General features: G+C 37.9%; 1 protein-coding gene across 1 annotated transcript in view; it reads left to right on the top strand.

The window, feature by feature from the left end:
- The window catches only part of PCLO (piccolo presynaptic cytomatrix protein), a 332,768-nt gene that overhangs the window by 184,285 nt on the left and 128,425 nt on the right, over positions 1-20,058 (top strand). The window contains exons 8-9 of the mRNA XM_085216368.1: positions 3,489-3,637; positions 10,953-11,034. Coding sequence (XP_085072494.1) covers positions 3,489-3,637; positions 10,953-11,034 — 231 coding nt within the window. The remainder of the gene's footprint in view (positions 1-3,488; positions 3,638-10,952; positions 11,035-20,058) is intronic.

A 20,058-nucleotide genomic window follows, 5' to 3' on the forward strand; every position in this document is an offset into this window, starting at 1 on the left:
AGTCTGTGTTTCAGAGGAGGTTCAAGTCTGCCACCTTTGTTTTTTTGTTTTTTGTTTTTTATTTTTTATTTTATCACAAATTTCAGTATTCTCACTGTTCTTAGCACACACAGTTCTATAATTAAACCAAAAGTCAGCTAAAAGGAAGCCCCCTAGATGCAATTTAGATAGTTGTTATCATGTCTCAACTAAATTTGTGACCATTAAGGATCATTACAGGGTCACATTGTGCAACACATAGGGCTTTCCTCCTGAAAAATAAGAATAATCAAACTGGACTGCAAAAACTGGATTTGGTGCTTTTTTACCTCATATAAACAGATCATAGGGAATTGTTTTTCTGCAATATAGTGCATTATATATTTGTACAAGGCATACATGTTAGGTTGAATCTGTTTTGGTTTTAACTTAACCTCTGATTAGTTAGACACTGTCAGAAGCATTCTATCATGATTTTTACTAGATTAACATATATATCTGAATATCAGGGTTTCCCATTTTAGCAATATCGTTTCTAATTTTTCACAAGGTTTTTTTTTTTCTTCCCAGAGAAATTCTTGTTGCAGCATTTTATGTTAAGTCTTGAGAAATTAAAACACATTATGATATTATTTTCAAATATGCTGTCTAAAAACAAGCAGTTTAAATTGCAAATAATTCCTGTAACTTGAATGTAAGATACAAAATGTTCCAGAAAATGTATTACAGTTCTTCAAAAAGTTGTGGACTTCCTTTCTCAGGACTGCACTTCTCTCTGTAGTGCCCTGTGCTTGACTTGATGTTCATTTTTTTAGAAGTCATATTCTATAGCAAATATAGAAAATACAGGACTGCAAGGCCAAACCTTCTGTTTTTCACTACATAACTTTAATAAACTGCATCTACATAGCTTTAGTACATCTTAAGTTTTGGCACTTAAGTAGTACCTGCACTGGGATTCCAAGCTTCAAACAGGATAAAAAATTGGTTTTAGTATCAAAAAAACACAGCATCCAGATATCCTCATTGAAAATAGTGTTCTGTTCTGTTTCAGTCTCCCAGCATTATGAGAGAGCAAGTAGTTATTTATTAACCCCAAAGATGCCACAGTTTTAAACTACAAGGTATGCTGAAGATGCTAATTTTCAAGAACACTGAAGCTAGTGCTTAATTGGATGAAGATAAATAGGCCCTGTTGATCAGTTAAGGAGAGAGAAATTGTTCTTCTTCTTATCTCAAGGATTATTTTTTCTCTTTTATATACTGCTTTGTTAATTCTACAACATCAATGATTGCTACAACACAACTGACCTTTTGAATTTTTTCACCCATGGAATACAGAGTGATTTCATCTGTAAATGGTTAAGATCAGGGATTTCTCTGGAGAACTTTCTCAGATTCCACTGCCTGGAGTCCAGTCTCATCTTTTAAAGCTGTTTCACTAACAGCACAGAACCTTATTGACTCCAGCAGGAATTCTTACAAGTGGAGCAGTCTGAGTGCATATTGTTAGCTTAGAACAAGAGTGTGTCCTCTAAAACCACCAGTGTTTGTCTTCACTAAGGCCATCAAAAAACGTGTTAGCTGTTCTCAGGCTTCCACCTGAAACAAATCTCAACCAATCAAGCCCAAAATAACGTGTGTATGTACATATGAGCGTGTGTGTCTATATATACATCCATGTTTTTAAAAAAATCATACAAAATACACACATTTATCTCATTTTGAGAAGAAAGGTTGGTCAGAACTGAACATAAAAGTTCTATGTATGTGCTAGCTTTTCTGTGGAATAAATCCAGCAGAAGGAATTTCAAGCGAGATGGGAGGAGAAAAAAAAAATTTTTCTGCTCACCTGCTGATACGGATTGCCATAGTCAGCATTATTGTCTGGGATCAGAAAATTTCATTAGGTTTTTAATACAAGCCCCAGTAAGAAGTTCTGTCAGGATGACAGACGATATGTGTATTAGATTGTCATGGTTTACGGGGAGCAGTTATTCAGTAACTAGTTACTCACCATCCAATATCTACTTCAATAATGTTTATATTTAATGCATATATGCTGATCTATAGGATAATTTTTAAACCTTTTGTAATAGATCAAATTTGTGCACAGTGAAGCAGGAAGAGACTGCATAACAGATAAACAAAGATTAAGAGTCTTTTTGCAAGACCTACTATAATATGGGATGGTTGTTTTTGCCACAAATAAGACATACAGAATAGTACTTTTAAAAAATTGTGCATACATTCTCCTATTATTGGAATAATTGAGAGAAATAGTCGAGAAAAAGTATGACTTTGTTTTTCCATTCAATTTTTTTTCCAATCATTTGCTAAACTAAGTCGGTTATGTTTAACATCTAAATAGGTAGAACATGCACACTACCATTTTGCACTTTACATTCTGTGTTATGGTACAATTGCATTCACTCCTGTTACTATGGCAACAACTGACCTTATTTTAGGTTTGCATTTTCTAGAATTTTTACTGAAACATACTGTTTTTCTTCTTAATTTTCAAATTCTTTATTATTACAACATAACATTCAAACTTTCTTTGGATTATATTTAGCTATGTATTGTTTTGGTTTACACTGATGGGCCATGTAGATGGAAATCTGAATTTCATTTAGCAGAAATGTTACTGAACACGTAGGAGCTCATTCTAATCTTAGTGGAGTGAAAGCCATGTTGGTTGACTCAAGAGTCAGTAGGCATAAATCAGTGTATTTGCAAAACTGATTTCATTGAAACTGTGTTATTTCATCCAAAGCAAGTATCTAATACAACACATTTTATACCAGTTTAAAACTATTGCAAATATAAAAACTGAGTGATTTATTGCATGAAGAACAACTCTAGCTAACTTTCCAGACACAAAAAAGGTTCTTACTGAAAAATCAGGGGATGAAATTCAAAATGATAACACCTGAAAAATTTCTGTTTAGAATTAAAAAGATAATAAATTTCTTTTACTTTGCATCTTCTTTGATATGGAATGACATGATTTAATAAAGCAGGCTCAGTTTTCATGGAACTAGTTTTAGACGATGTCCAAATTGAAAAAGTTCAGTTTAGGAAGTTAGTTTGTGAAGTAGCTGAAGATGGGTTTTCAGGTTTTCAGGTTTTTGTGGATTTTTTTTTGGTGTGGGGTTGTTGTTTTTTTTTTTAATTTGACTCTTTTTTCATTAAACATTTTGGAAATACGTGGTATCTACAGTGTATTTCTGAGCTATTAGAAGGGAAGAAATGGCTACAGCACTCAGCAGTAGATTTCTTCTGATATTTAATATCCGTAGTTTCAACCTAAATAGAATCTTCTCACTTTGCTTTATCACTTACAGCTAAATTATGCCTTGATTCAATGTCTGAAGTCTCACTTGTTACTTTGCTTTAGCTGCATGGCCAATTAACAACCACTATGCATGTTTGCTATGCACAATGCACATTATTGCCCTTTGCCCGGCACTGGAACAGAACATTTTACCTGTCCTTGGTTTTCAAAGCCTATCATCTGCGTCGTGAAGAAACAGATTGGTTTGACAAGCCCAGGGAATCTCGTTTGGAGAATGGACATGGCCTCGACAGAAGGCTGCCCGAGAAGTTGTCCCACTCTCGACCACCAAGTCAACACCAAGATCAAATAAGCTGCCAAGTAAGCCATTCCTTTAGTTTGATAAATGTTTGAAAATTTAATCACCATAGTGTTCAACAGTGGAAGGACTGCAGGATTAATCAAATTCCAGTAATTCAGTTGACGTGCTATTGAACCTGTATTTGTCATCAATACTTAATGATAGCATTAAAACAGCATTTCTCTGCATTTAAGTATTAATTTTACATGTTGTCTTTGACTTTCTGAAACGTATCTATAAGGAATTAAACTATAAACAGAACTATAAATACAGCAGGTATTGCTATAAAGAAAATCCATGGTTGGTCTGATTTTATCTTACCACATTTATTCCATTCAAATTCAACCTCCTTATAGTTGTCTAAAGAAAATATCTGCTTTTGTCCCATTGACATTAGCTTGCACTTTAGTTGGTCAGTGTAATTCCATTCTGTGATCAAGTATAAAATAAATCAGCAAGAATGAATCGATCTAATAATTAGAATATCTCATTTATTATAGTGAAAAGAAAAATACTATACTGTTTTTCAAATTTGATGATTTGAAATCCAGTTCAACTTAGTAAACCACCAAATAGCCTCTTGGTATTGAGTTTATAAATTTCATTTGATATCTTTAAGTTCTTCACTTGATTATTTCAGCTGTCATTTTTACTGACCAACTGTGATTACATTGTTTTCCAAAAGATGTAGTGGAAGCAAGAGAAAGTATGGCATGGCCAATTTATTCTCCTTAAGAACTCAGTGTGCTATGTTTATTCCACGATACCACCCGAGCAGACTATCCTACTCTCACCTACTCTAATGCAGCGATAGGAACTATTTTGGCTGGTGAGCATAATTGACAATAGAATGTAGGTTTCATGAGAATTCTAAGTTTTATGAAGTAAGATTTCAAATATCTTACAAAACAAGCTGGTTTTTTTTTTTGTTTTTTTTTTTTTTGCCTATCTTTACTTTAGGATATTCACAGATTTATACAGCCTAAGTTGTACTAAGAGTCCTTCTTGCTGAGAAAGAAGGCTTTAGAAGATAATCTTTACAAGATAATCTTTACAAGATAATCTTTACAATGAATCTATTCATATAGAACCAGCTTAATTGCAGGATAAATGATGTTTTCATTTTCATAGCTCTTAATGTCAATGGTAACAAAAACAAAACATGCTAGAACACACTCATCCTCATGAAAATATCATTGTTCTCAACATACACAATAGTATTTGACCACTTCAACATCATGACATAAAATTAAAAATTTGCTTTAGTAATCACGTTGGTCCAAGAAGAGAACTGCTGATAAGCTGACAGGGACATGTTCAGTAAGATGTACTTAATTTTTACAGATCCTTGCTTTGCCCTTGGAAATTGTTCAAGATTTTTTTACTCATCAAGAAGATCTAATCTTTGTTTAAATAGTGCTGCACTAGGACTGCTTCAAGGACTTTGATCAAAGTTTTCAGGCAGGAGATCTTAAGGCAGCTGAGAGTTTCTCAAATTATTTCAACAAAGAGTTCTCCTCTCTAAAGCTACTGTACAATCCCCATGTTTATATGGAAATAGAGATGGTGCATTTAAAATCTTGCCAAAGGCATTTTTAAAAGTTTTTCTAGTTGTAAATGGGAGAGTGAGAATGTTCTGAATAGTTCTTTGTGCTGCTTTTACTATTATAAGTTCTGTGCACAAAAATGTAAAGCTGCTGAAGAAGAAAAGCAGTGTACAAGAAAGAGCAGTTCCCCTTTCATCTCTTACAGTCCAGGTTAGCTATAGCACTTAACAATGCAAAATTATTTCACCATGTCTACAGAAGTGAGAAATGCCAGTTCTCACCAATTCAGTATCATCTGCATTGTCAAAATGTTGCTCAAAAATTGTGTATGTTAAGTATCTGTGAACATTGGGGACAATAAATGAAACTGATTTTCATACAAATACAGATACGAAATTATTTTAAGACAAGATAAGAAATGTCAGAGTCATTTTAAATGTTTCATTCCTTAGCTCCACATTGAATTTTGAATTCATTGCCCCATGCTCTCTCTACTGTATCCACAAGACCAATTCTGCGCAGAGATGTCAAGCCTCATTTTGTGGAGCTCCAAATGACAAACTGTTTCTCATCCTGACCATATGAACACGTCCAGCTTCACCTGAAGCCGTCCAGGCTGCAGAAGCATTCTGGAAATCAGTTAGAATGACTCTCAGTTAACACAGTAATTAAGTCATTGCATCTCTCTTAACATTCCACACAGAGCACAAACCAACTGAAGAAGGAAGTATTTCCATGAACAGCATGAATCTCTTCATCAGAACAATCAAAGTTTCAAAACACACTGTAAATTTGCTAAATTTGCTATTTGTATTTTCTTTTTTTTTAAAAAAAAAAAAAAAAGCTTTGCTGACTGCAGTCATATTTGTATTTGAGAAGATTTTGTTTCACATGTGAAACTCCAATTTTCTTACTAGATGAAATCAGAATTGCTCAATTATGTCCCACAGAGCTTGTACACTTAAAGGTAATAAATAAAGCACATTCCCTTGCTTTTGAAGCATGTATGCAGTAGAGTGACAAGCCTGAACTTCCAAGTTTCTATGGATTTCTTATAACCTAGGAATTAAGCTCACATATACTGTATTACTAATATTAAAATATATTTGTTTCTATAGCAACTTCTTTAACTCCACATACTATTTTTAAATCACATTCAATTGCAGTGCAGTGTACTGCCTTAATTGCTGTTTCCCAGTGCAATGATTCTGAACTGCTTACCTGAGGAGAGTAAACATGGTTTAAACGTAATAAATATGTAATCTATTGCAGATTTCTCACTCATCCCTGTTGACCCCAACAGTACACTTGGTTACTGCCAGTTGACCAGGGACTTCTTTTAATCCCCAGATATCACAGCTTTTTGTAATTAATTTTTGTGAAAGTTATTTGTATATCCTGAAATAATATGACTGTTTTCAACAGGCTGTGAAGGAACAGTATGAGGATGTGCCAGGGGAAGAAGGGGTCATGAAAAAAGATGCACAGTGAGATTACATCAACAGGAGATAAGTAGCTTCTTAATGGAGGGAGTTAAATACAGATCTTCCAGTGATTGCATCTTATCTTTTAAGCCCTAAATGATTAATAAACTCATAATAATGCCAGTGTATTGTCATCACTTCATTTTGGCAAGAGTTTTCTGAGCACAAAAATAAATGTAGGGTTCAATAGATTTAATCTTTGAAATATCATTCTCCTATGTCTCATCTTGGTCCTTAGAACTGTACCGTTTCCTTGAAATAACACGTAACACATGCAATTTTAGGGTATTAAATAATATTCTATTTAAGTAAGCTGAAAAATTCCATTTAAGAATGATGAAAAATGGGTCATGAGGTAAGCAATGGTGTCAAAATGAGAATGTTTATGAAAGAGATCCAGAAGACTACATGTAAACTTCTTTGCCAGATTTTACAAATCCAGAATACTTAGTTTTGATAGTTTTCCAACTCTCAAGGAGATTGTACTGAATTTCTAGAAAACTACTTTCTCTATTTCAGGCTTTGGGGAGTCACATTTTTATTTTTGTCTTTTTTTTTCATATTCTCTGGAAATAATGAAGAAATAGGAGTGTAATTGTTGCAATATCGAATGTGTTACTTGTTTGCTGCCACCTCATTGTAAGTTTAGATAGAAGTTAGCAGGCAGTTGTTCATTTTTCAGTCATCCAACTCTATTATTCTCACTGAATGTCAGAATGGCTTCTGTATCAAAATTCAGAGTGCAATACTGACCTCCACGAAGAAGCAAGCATCACTCTCTTTTCATTTCATTCATGTACAGGAACCTTGCATTTGTTACCATTTTTCCCAGATATTTCTGCAAAATACCTGATCATCAGAGATCTGTCAGTACAGAGATCTTTCCACTACTGGGATTTCCAGAGAACTTGATATTCTTGCTCTACGCAGAGGAAATGCAAAAGCTCAAAGAAACATGATTGCCTCAGCTATAGGATTTCCTGGTTCTGGCTGTCACCAGACTTCTGTACTCGTGCAATTGCCTGTGGTATTCAGAAATTAGGACTGATACTCTCTAACTCATCAATCTGAGTATCCTCCATCCCTTTAAGACTGGATTTCATAAAGGACTACCCCCACACTAAGGATTGAGATTCTGCTTATCAGATTGTCTCAGATTTTGGTGGAAGAAGAGTGCAGCACTATTTAAAAGCAGGACTTTCAGTGGCTGTGTTGACTTGCTTCAAAGCCCAGGTCATACTTTATAGATGTTGTTACAGACTTTGCATGGAATACCAAAATACATTTAATGCACTTTAGTTCTACGTAAATAAAGCACTAAGGAAATTTATTCTTCTTAAGTGTGCTCATTACCTGATAGAATTAACTTCTGTAAAGCTTCCAAGAATTTCTTTATCAGACAAAAAGTACAAAGACAATGAGGGGAAAATAGAGTATATATTTAAATTAATTTTCTATAACAGTGGTAGAAAACCTCAGCACAATTATCTGCTCTTCATTCAATTTCTCAGAAGAGCTTAATGCTGAGTGATAACATCAAACATGACCAAAGCTAAAATTCCTGGAGGAAATGCTTTATACTCCAGTTTTCATTTAGTTCACTGGGATGGAACCCTCAAGGGCTCTAAGTAATGTGCTGAAAAATATGATGCGAGTCCTGTGTTGGCTCAAACGGGATGCTTGGGGGAAAGATATGCTGGAGAGTTTAAATGTACTGTAATCAGAGGAGGATAATGTTATCAGTGCTGACTGACTCACTGCTTGAGTGTACTGGGTGTTCCTGGAATGGTGAGGAAAGGATCTCCATGGCAATAACCAATGGCATAATGCTGTGGGTTTTGTAGTGAAGGGTCAAGTCACCTTAAGCCCTGTGACCTAAATCTAGGCTTGGAGACTTTCACCTCCTACACTCCTGCTCCCTTGAGTTATTGTGTGATTGCAGTAGGGGCCCTCTCTGTCTTCATGGTGATAATTGGGGGACAAGTCAACAAGAAGGCCCCAGGATATACATTCAGGTACCACCTTTAGAAACCACCTTTAGAAAAAGTAAACAATGTGAACAGATGCAAACACAAAGCGACTTGTGTTCTGCAGGGTTTTGAATATCATACATTTCAGATAAATATGGGCATTAATGGTTAAATTAAAACCATCAAAACCAACATAATTGTTATTCCTTGCATACTCGGTTTACATCAACTCCTGTTCTTTCATATGTATTCTCCTGCCATTTTCAGACACAAAACCATTCTGAAGGCAAGTGCCTAATGTCATGTTCAATTTAAGTACTGATTCCCACCAACAATAAAAAATAATATGCTACCCTGAATGCTAATAAACGTTAATGCTTTTGTTCATAACTTTATGAATCACTAAGATTTACACTTATCGTAAAATTCTGGAAGTGAAAGTAATGAGAAAGTAATATACTAAAGTAGGAGACAGTCTATATTTTCTAATTTATTTGTCAGTGAATTTTATACAATATGCTGTTGCATATTCTTGGATTATTTTTTATTCAGAAAGCAATTCTGCTAAGAAAGACAAGATAGAGCAATACTGAATAAAGAAATTGTAAGTTGAAGTTTATGAGCTGCAGTGCTCCTCAGTTAAATTTGAATTGCTTCCACCAAGATGGATCCCAACTAAGTTTATGCTCTAGTATCTTCATACTGCTTCTCTTGAACTTTATTACTTTGTATTACTTCTTATTTGCTGAATTAAAAATAAAATTAGATACATTTATTTTAAAGATTTTTTACAATTTTATGGAAGCTACACATGATAAATGCATCATCATTTTTACTGTTAAACTACACTTGCTGATTTTAATAACTGGGAAAACAATGTCCCTATCCATTTATATGCATGTACAATTCATAGCACTGTGCACACTTTTACTGGCATTAAACCCTCTATTCTGGCAGAATTCCAGGGTAAGTCATAAAGTCTGCCTGATCTCTGTTCTGATTTACTCTGCAGTACTTGTCCTTTACCAGATTTCTCTTTCGTCTGAGGTAAATTATGGCTGAAACTACAGTATGCTATGAGAGGGTTTCTTCCTTCTAGATGCAGTACCATCCTCTAAAAAAGAGACTGAATTTTGACAAATGATGTATGAACTCCTGCTCACTGTGGGACTAAGCTAAGCAAGTCACTTAACTTCTCTGTTTCCACTCCTGTCACTTCTATATGCTATCCATTAACATCATAAGCTCTCCAGGGCAGAGACTGAGTTTGAAGTGCTTAGTTCAGGAGGAGCTCAATCCCTTTAAATGCTACTTAAACATAAATAATAGTAATAACCACCTGGCAGCAAGCTGCTGATACATTCAGACATCCATGTGTTCATACTGATTGACATTGTCCCACCAGCTCCCGAATTCCACTGCTGGTCCCATTTCATTGATACCCAGCCACGAGCAGCCCCAGGCAGCCCTGCTCCCATCGCTCAGCCAGGGTACAGAGCTCACATTCGGCAGAGATGCTGGATTCTTCTATGCTCCTGAAAGACAAAAACTGCAGACAAAAACAGTGTGTGATGGATGTGAGTTGTGTGAGTAGTAAAACACTCTGCAAAGGTGTTTTGGTGTGAATACACTGCGATATCTCTGATAGATTGGCTGATACATGCTGCTTGGCCCCTTCTGTGCTCACCTCATAGGGCAGGTGGAGTCATCGTAGCTGGCTTTTGAACACACATTGCAGAGATGCATTGGTTTCATCTATGACATTTTGTAGTATTAGCCCAAGTGAACACCACTCATGATTATATAAACAGTAGTCTTGGAAGTTTTAGGTCAGGCCTTTTAAAAGGCTTTTAAGATTTGATGAGAAAGTACATTAGTTCATTTGTCTTTGATGAAACTAGAGCAGTAACTTATGGCTGTTTGCACATTCTCTGCCATTTGGTTTAGGTCCATATGAACAGTATTTTATAACAATTACAGAGATTGTATGTCTTCTTATTCTCCTCTCAAATATTGTTTGAACAAAGGATTAATGCTAAGAAAAACTACAGATGACAGAAATCACCTTCCAGTCATTAGGAAATAAAAAGAGAACTATGGCCACAATGCAATTGGATCTCAGTTTATTTGGAAGCAAATATTGATTCCCCTGCAGAAGGATTTTCTGATCTGACAAACATATCATGAAATTCAATGGATGTTTGAGTCACGGAGTTGTGATATTTCCCTGGATGAAATAAGTTCATTTGCTTGTTTCTGTTTTAACTGTCTAAAATTATTGTTATGATTGATGTTATGTTCTCTCTTAATGACATGCATATTTGTGTTCCTCAGATAAATGGGAAGCCCCTGCAGTACCTTTTCCCTCATGCAAGACTCAAACTACTGAGAGACCCAAAGGATCACACAGTTTCAGGTAAACAGCAACAACCCTCTATGAGACATTAATTGATTAGCATGATTCATGAAAAGCATTTCCCTATTAAAATCTTTTCCAGGTTCATATGCAGCAGGAGATTCAGTGGTCATCTTACATTTTGCTATTTGGTTGTAATGGAAAGCAGCAGTGCAAAAAAAAAAGGTCACAACATCTGTTTGAGATACTTAAGCTATGTAGATATTAAGAGCAGAGGGAAAATCTGTTATAATGTACATATCAGCAGTCTGCTTTGCAATTGCTTTTTATATAACTGTATTCTTTGCAGGAAAAGCTTCGGTAATATTCAACAGGGGAATCAGAAAAATATATAGGCTTATGTAGGTATTCAGCAGGAAATGAACTGAGAATTTTATTCTTTCTGTAGAGCTACTGGGACTCTTCTACAGAAGAGGTTATCGGAACAATAAGATTCCATTTTTCTGTGATATCTTCACGTAGGGAAATTTTTCTCAGGACTTCAGATTTTTTCTCTTTTGCATAACTCATGCAAATGTTCACATGAGATTCTGCTTGAATAGGAGAAGAAAGTGGCAGAAGTTATGTCCATTCCCCTCCCAGCTGTGATCAGGATTGCAGTCTGACCTTTTTAGGTATCAGGTTACAAACCACTGCCAGTTACAGATGTTGCAAGGGTAAGATCTGTCTGATGGAGCTTTTGGAATTGCACTCTTTTCGCATCTAGTATTGACAAAAAATTCAGAGGTTTTTCGATATGTCATTTGTCTCCTTCAGAGGTACGTGCTTTTAAGTGGGTTTGCTGTGGAACCATCAGCCTTTCTTTCCATTTGAAGAATTGCAGTAGTGTGTGTCAAACCCTGTTTCTGTGCAGAAGTAATTACCGACTGCCAGCTTTGGTGTTCCCTTGAGCATTAACTAGAAAGTGGCATGAACTCACTTGAATTGCTAAATATTGTTTACACAAGGTTTCTGGCAGTAAAATCTTGATCACTCCCACTTCCCACATCTATCTCATAGTTAGGGTGTTACATGAATTTTCTGTATATATTATCAGACATTTTCTTATTAGTCAGTATAACACCCACTGATGATTTCGGAATACATCAGGACACTTCTGCCCACGCAGCACCATTTGAAAGCAGCATCCAGCTCCTCACTTCTGTCAGCCTTCCCTGCCTGTGGCCTTGTAGCCAACAGGAGTATCCTTGTGAAGAATTTTTGCCTTGGGGAGCGATGAGTCATGCTGTGATCCAAGCTGCTCTCTTATGAGAACAAGTGGAATGACAGCCACACAACCTTGTGTAGTTCATGGTTTAATGTTGCTGAAGATCTGAGTCTCCTGTGTCAAATTACTTACACTTAAAATGTTCCAAATTCTCCACTAGCTGTGCTGCTGGCAACCATGCATTTATCAGGGGAAATACCTTGTAAGTGACGATTGGACAACCAAGGTGTAGATATTGGTTTCCCACTTATTAATGCTCTGCTCAGCATGAGTTCACACAGGATTGAATATTGCTTCAAGGTTCCATAGCCCGTGCTGGAGCTCGCTTCTGTAGCTGTGCTGTATTGTATTGCTATGCCAGCTGCTGTCATACTTTTGGTTTGTGATCCAGATAAATCCTTGAAGTCCTGCAGACACATGCTTCTGTGTGGAGTGCATACAGATTTCCCTACAAGTATTAGAATGCTGAGATGCAGATTCTGCTGAGGAGTGAAAGGGTGAAACAAGGTAGCAGTAGGGAGGAACTGAACAAGAAGAGATTGTCATGTTTCTCACTCATTGTATGTGTTTTAGGTACTGTAACTTCTTGACTTCACAACTCGCTCCTTCTCTCCCTCTCAGAGCCCGAGAATTAAAACAGAAAAGCTCTTTACCTGTGCATTGTTTTCTGCTGAGCCTTAAACTTTAAAAGTGGGCTCTCCCAGAGCTGCACATGTGGTTTTTATTTGGTTTAAAAATTCAACTTTGATTAACTGGTATCATCTAACTTCTAGAAAGTCTCATTAGCCAGACAGTGAGGCAGACTTGGAAATCTGTTACAAAACAGAAATTTCTTAAAATAATGGTAAATTAAACAACATATATTCTAATTCCTCCACAGCTTCTTCATTTAATCAGCTAGACACCAGTAAAGATTTGTATATTAATCTAGATGCTGTTTGGGTGGCTGGCTGGTTGGATTCTTTCTTTTTTTTCTTGGTTTCTTCCCTCTCTCTTGTTCTCTTCCAACCCTTTCTTCATCCCCCTTTCCTCTCCTCTTCCTCTTCCTTTCTCCCCTTCACCCTCTTTCCTGTCGAAAGCACCAACTGAGGTGTTGAATCATTTTTTATCTCTTCGCCATATACTTGTTGCATATGGACAGGAAAAGTGTACGTTAGAAAAAAAAAACAAACTTGATAATGCCCAAGGCTGGACCTGGATCTCCCCAGAGGACAGCCAGGCAGTGTGAGTCTCTGTCCAAATATCCTTACAGCTGCCTTGGATAAGACTCTCTGAATGGTTGAGTTGCTGAACTCTTGTCCAGGACTTGTGTTCAGGTCCTGTGTGCCCACAGCATGGTGAGCATCATGCATTGGCTCTGATTGTCTGACAGTATGCACAGAGCATCGTCTGTTCTAGCTGTGCACAAAAGACTGTCATACGTGGTCTTTTCAACACAAGCAAGAATAGTTTCTGCTGATCATTTAAGTGGTGTACATGCAGTTTGGTCAGCTTAACAGGAGGAACAGCCCGGAGAGATTCCCAAAACTGCCAGGTTCTCCATGGGGAAAATAGATCAACATTCAAGTACACAAATAGTGTATCTTAAGTAATGTGTGCTGGGTAAGCACGGGCACAGCATGAGTGTATACCAGCTATACCACAGCTACAAGTATAGGACAAAACAAATTTCATCCTTCTATTACCATCAATAATTTGAATTCCATCCTGACCTCAGATATCTCCAGGAATGGGTCTCTCTGGAGGCAGCCTGTTCCAGTGCCTCAGCACCCTTATCATAAAAAATCATTTTCTTATATCCAACCTAATATCTCACCAAATGCTTACTTAAGTGGAGCTTACTGTCCGATAAGGGTTTCAGAAATTGTCTCAATATAAATATCAATAGTAAGAATAATCCCAATTCCTATAAAATTCAGTCTCTCTCATTACGTATTCTGTGCACATGAATTCTATTTATTTGCTTTCTTGCTTAATGAATGATACAGATGCCTTTGGTGTCTCTTATGTAACCTGGCATAATTTTGCACACTGAAACATTTATCATAAATTTTATCATAAATAAATGAGTTGTTTAAGAATGAAAAATTGTGATGGCAAGAGAACAGTAGATCTGAGTGAAAAATAAAAGTATACTTGCTAGCCTTCCTCTATTTGGAGGGTTCTTATTTCTCCAGCATATGCCATCATCTAAAACTCACAACACTTCTGTTTAATGTACGCCTGTCCCTCTCTCAGGCAACACTGATGGATAGGAAGGAAACGCCAAGGATTTTCTCTGCAAAGACAAATAGTTTGCAACATTAAAAAAAAAAAAAAAAAAAAAAAAAAGAATTGACATCATGGTTCTGGTGAGCTGTCAAAGCAAGGATGTCAGTGATCACTGAATGATAATGTATCAGTACTTAACACTCCAGAAACTCACTGTTTGTTTTCACTGAGATTCCCTTGTTTCCTTTGGATCTTTTATCATTACCAGAATAAGCAGTATTTTATTCTGCTGACATTTCTTCTTCTGGTTTTCAACACTTCATAGTAGTATTTGAAGAAGGCAAGGGAGGGCATGCCTGCTGATGCCATTTAAATGTGGCCAGACTCTTTGGAAATGTTGCAAGGAAAAAAAATACATTCTGTTCTTCCCAATGAGGTAGATGAATCTCAATAGGTCTTTACAAGGAGTGAATGAAAATCAAAATAATTCTTGCAGGTTTGTCTCACTGGGGACTCAATCACAATTACTATCCCCTTTCCAAATATGGGATGTCTTGTGCTTCTAAAAAGCAAAACGTACCTGTGGGCAGGCAGGCTGTCTGTGTTCTGGAACATCCTCTTCAATTCTGATGAGAAAAAAAGCAGAGAAGCGAAACAGAAAAAGCTGTGAACTTTATAGTAGAGAGAAAAAAAAAAAAAAAAAAAAGGAGAGAGAGAGAATTGGACTGTGTGCAGAAGATTGTGTCCCTAATCTTCACTCTAGCACTGATGTCAGTGAAACAGCTAATAGGATGACAGGGTACCTGCAAGGCTGCAAACACGTCAGAGATGCCTCATACTCTCATAAGGTTTATTAATTCCTGTACCCAGCACCACATTTCTTAAGCATGTCAACTCATGGGACGCTTATTCAGAGAGAAAGAGGAGAAGAATTAGAAGTGTTTTTCTGTATCAAATAAACACAGCTACAGTCTCTGAACAAATTACCCAATATGTCTAGACTTCTTTCACCTGAAAGTTCTTACAGCAAAATACTGACGTGCAATGAATATATGATGTTTAATCAAGGAAAAAAAAAAAAAAAAAAACATATTACATAGAGTCATAGGCCATACTGAATATGGCATAGTAATCATGGACTTAGGGTAAAAGTGTAAAAGTTGTCTCTTGTCCTCAGACTCTTTTCACAGATGATTGCTTATCCTTTTTCTATGCTTTAGCATTGTGAAGAATTAAGATAATAATTTGCATTAAAATATCCTCTTCCAGCACTCATTTGTCACTGGGGAAGGATCTAATCTGTAATTAATGACCATAATTCCCTCAAGCACTCTCTCCTTATCAGAGATGTGGCACAAAAGCTAAAATCAGTAAACAGAAAGAGACAAAGCTGTTACAGCCAGGCTACCATATATTCCATGTTTATGTTCCTTTTACCTGAACAAACATTATTTGAAATGCACTACTGTGTGTGTGTTTAAAATGATTCCTGTGAAATCTCTTTGGCAGCTCCATTTGTTTACACATTTTTCAGTGTATGAATACCTATTTAAGAAAGTTTAGGGAGATCACAAGAGAGGGGAAGGTGGCAGGATACCTGTGTGGATGAGCAAGGAGCTCATGCGCAAGCTCAAAGAAAAGAAGAAGGTCCATGAAATGTGGAAAAAGGGTCTGACCACTTGGGAAGAACATAGGAATGTAGTCAGGGCCTGCAGGAATGCAACGAGGAAGGCTAAAGCCCGCCTGGAATTGAATCTGGCTAAAGTGATAAAGGATAATAAAAAAGGCTTCTTCAAGTATGTTAACAGCAAAAGGAAAACTAGAGAGAATGTGGGCCCCTTACTAAGTGAGGGGGGGGTTCTGGTAACGGGGGATGCTGAGAAGGCAGAGATACTGAATGCCTTCTTTACTTCCGTCTTCAGTGAAAAGGCTCTCCCGCAGGAATCCCACACCCTGGACGTTAGTGAGAGGGTCTGGGGAATGGGAGACTTCCCTTTAGTCAGGAAAGAGGACGTGCGTGAGCACCTAGGCAGTACTAAGGTCCACAAGTCCATGGGACCTGATGGGATGCATCCACGTGTGCTGAGGGAGCTGGCGGAGGTCATTGCCGAACCGCTCTCCATCATTTTTGAGAGGTCTTGGACAACAGGGGAGGTACCTGAAGACTGGAGGATAGCCAATGTCACTCCGGTCTTCAAAAAGGGCAAGAAGGAAGATCCGGGTAATTATAGGCCTGTCAGCCTTACCTCCGTCCCTGGAAAGGTGATGGAACAGCTTGTGCTGGATACCATCTCCAGACAACTGGGAGAAAAGGAGGTTATCAGGAGTAGTCAGCATGGGTTCACCAAGGGGAGGTCGTGCTCGACCAACCTGGTGGCCTTCTATGTTGCTGTCACATGCTGGGTGGATGCGGGAAGAGCGGTAGATGTAGTCTACCTTGATTTTAGAAAGGCATTTGATACTGTCTCCCACGACATCCTTATAACAAAGCTGAGGAAGTGTGGGATAGATGAGTGGACAGTGAGGTGGGTTGAGAACTGGCTGACTGGCAGAGCGCAGAGGGTCGTCGTTGGTGGTGCAGAGTCTGGCTGGAGACCTGTAACCAGTGGTGTCCCCCAGGGGTCTGTGCTGGGTCCGGTCTTGTTCAACATCTTCATCAATGACCTTGATGAGGGGATAGTGGCCACCCTCAGCAAGTTTGCTGATGATACGAAGTTGGGAGGATTGGCTGACACGCCTGAAGGCTGTGCTGCCATTCAGCGAGACCTGGACAGGCTGGAGAGCTGGGCAGTAAGAAACCGGATGAGGTTCAACAAAAGCAAGTGTAGGGTCTTACACCTAGGGAGGAATAATTGCATGCACCAATACAGGCTGGGGGATGAGCTGCTGGAGAGGAGCTCTGCAGAGAGGGACCTGGGCGTCCTGGTGGACGACAGGTTGGCCATGAGCCAGCAGTGTGCCCTCGTGGCCAAAAAGGCCAATGGCATTCTGGGATGCATTAAAAAGAGCGTGTCCAGCAGGTCGACGGAGGTGATCCTCCCCCTCTACTCTGCCCTGGTAAGGCCTCATCCGGAGTACTGTGTCCAGTTCTGGGCTCCCCAGTACAAAAAAGACAGGGATCTCTTGGAAAGAGTCCAGCGGAGGGCCACAAAGATGGTGAAGGGCCTGGAGCATCTCCCCTATGAAGAAAGGCTAAGTGAACTGGATCTATTTAGCCTTGAGAAAAGACGACTGAGAGGGGACCTGATCCAGGTTTATAAATATCTGAGGTGTGGCGGCCATAGCGGTGAGGCCAGTCTCTTTTCAGTGGTATGTGGAGTCAGGACGAGGGGAAATGGACATAAGCTGCAGCATAGGAAGTTTCGCACGAATGTGCGTAAGAACTTCTTCACGGTGAGGGTGACGGAGCACTGGAACAGGCTGCCCAGGGAGGTTGTGGAGTCTCCTTCTCTGGAGATATTCAAGTCTCGCCTGGACGCCTACCTGTGCGACCTGGTGTAGGGAACCTGCTTTGGCAGGGGGGTTGGTCTCGATGATCTCTAGAGGTCCCTTCCAACCCCTTCAATTCTGTGATTCTGTGATTCTGTGAAGTAACTGGGAGATCAATCTGTCTACTGATAATAAAGGTGCAATTTGCTTTCATAGCTCTAATGCAGAACAGGATGCAGAAGCAGATCACTGCAATTACTGAGAGTTAGAATTTTGCTGGGCCCCCTGTTTCTCATGGAAAACCAAAAGGAAAGCAGGCATGTAAGAGTGAGATTGAAAGACACTGAAATAGCATCTGTCAATTTCTAACTGTGTCTAACACAGCTCAGCACTTTCTCTTAAAGAACTAGAAAAGGAGATGATCAGGAAGGTCTTTAATTGGTTGGAATACTGTCAGGTATTAGGACAAAACTGACGGAAGTCCAACTAATGAAAGTTAAATGCACAGAGATACCAGATTAAGGTTTCACTTCTCAGGGGAGGTATGAATGATCTTAGCAACTCTCAGAGGGAAATGAAGACCCTGTGTTCCCATCTTTGCATACTTGCTATGAAAAATAGAAATTATACTATTGTAACTACATTAGAATGAGGCAGTTAGAAAAGGCAAAAAACACTATTTTTCTTTCTTGATTATAAAGAAAGCACAAAGTGTCTTAGACTGAGATTTTGGTCCTGTAGAGATCTTAGATGTGATGAATGCCTATGGCTTATGTATGAAGAAGCTATAGAACAATCAAACTAAGTGGTGAAGACTGGATGCTGAAAGGACCACATTGCTCCACATCATCGAGTGACAAATGCCTCTTTGATTTGGATACATTTTCCAGAGTGGGGTGCTGTAACATTTTGAAGATGATTGCCTCCCATTCGCTATTTATTTCGTTACAGACTGTGCAGTTCTCTGAAGTGTGCTAGCTGTGCACTTTCAGGAGGTCTGGCAGCAGGATGAATCAGGTTAAGATTTCTGATTTTACAGGTCACTGAAATGGAGAAAATTTAATTCTCTAGATATGGAAATGAAGAGTTCAGTGTATAAAGCAACAACGCAGATAAACATTTTATACTCATCCCTGTCACAAAAATGAGTATTTTAAGGGTTAATTTTACTAAGCAGCTAATTGATTAGTAAATTATTTAATTCATAAATAATTTTCCTTCTGTAATAGATATTACAAGATTTTTTTTTTGAGACATCAAATTTATATATTACAAATAAGATGCAGCATGTCAAGTGTCATTGTGCTGATATTCTAAAGAAGCAACCAACCAAACAAGAAAAACGAACTGAAAATCACTTTTCAACTGCCCCATTTTAAAGTGTAGAAGCATTATTTTTCTGTGTTTTGTTTTGTTTTCATTTGATTTATTATCTGCCTAAGCTGGTACTACAGAAGTAATGGGATGTCATTACCTAAAGACATAAGTTTAAATCCAAGGCGGATGAGAGGTGTTTGGATATAGTTTATAACCTCATTCAGTAGTGTCTGTTGTCATCAGGGAGAGAGCATGTGAAATGAACTGAAGGTCTCAACATGTGTCTTAGTGGACAGTTCCCTGTTTATAGATACAAAGCCGGCCTAAATCCACAGTTTGAGTGGTTGTAAGAAATGAACTGTCAAATGGCAATTCCGTTCTTGCAGTGGGACTGCATGAACAGCTGCACTGTGATGTCTCTTATGAGAACACACATTAAGCTTCTGTCTGTCCTGCTGCCAGCTAGGCACTTTTCCAAGCAATGAGTCAAAAGTTAATTTGAAGCTTAACGACAGAGGAATTACAGTTCCTTCACTTATTTTCTGTAATTTATATTCATATCAGATCACTTCTTTTAATGAATTAAAGACCTCAAACATATAGTATTTTTCTCATTGAGAAAAGGAGGAAAGTTCAGGTTTTTACAAAGAATTAAATGGCTGCAGGTGTTACTTGTTTTGGAAGAAGGATATTTTACAGTGAATGGTTTGATAAACTCTTCCTCATTCATGACAGTTATCTATGCAGCACTGTATCAGTTGATTCCCTTGTGTAGCAGAGCCATTTTGGTGAGATATTCTTTTGATTTTCCTTCAAGAAAAATTGTACTGAGGTGCGACTACTGGGTACCTTTAAAAACA

Source organism: Meleagris gallopavo, chromosome 1 (genome assembly GCF_905368555.1).
Source record: "Meleagris gallopavo chromosome 1, MGAL_WU_HG_1.1, whole genome shotgun sequence".
In the NCBI taxonomy this organism is placed as follows: Eukaryota; Metazoa; Chordata; class Aves; order Galliformes; family Phasianidae; genus Meleagris; species Meleagris gallopavo.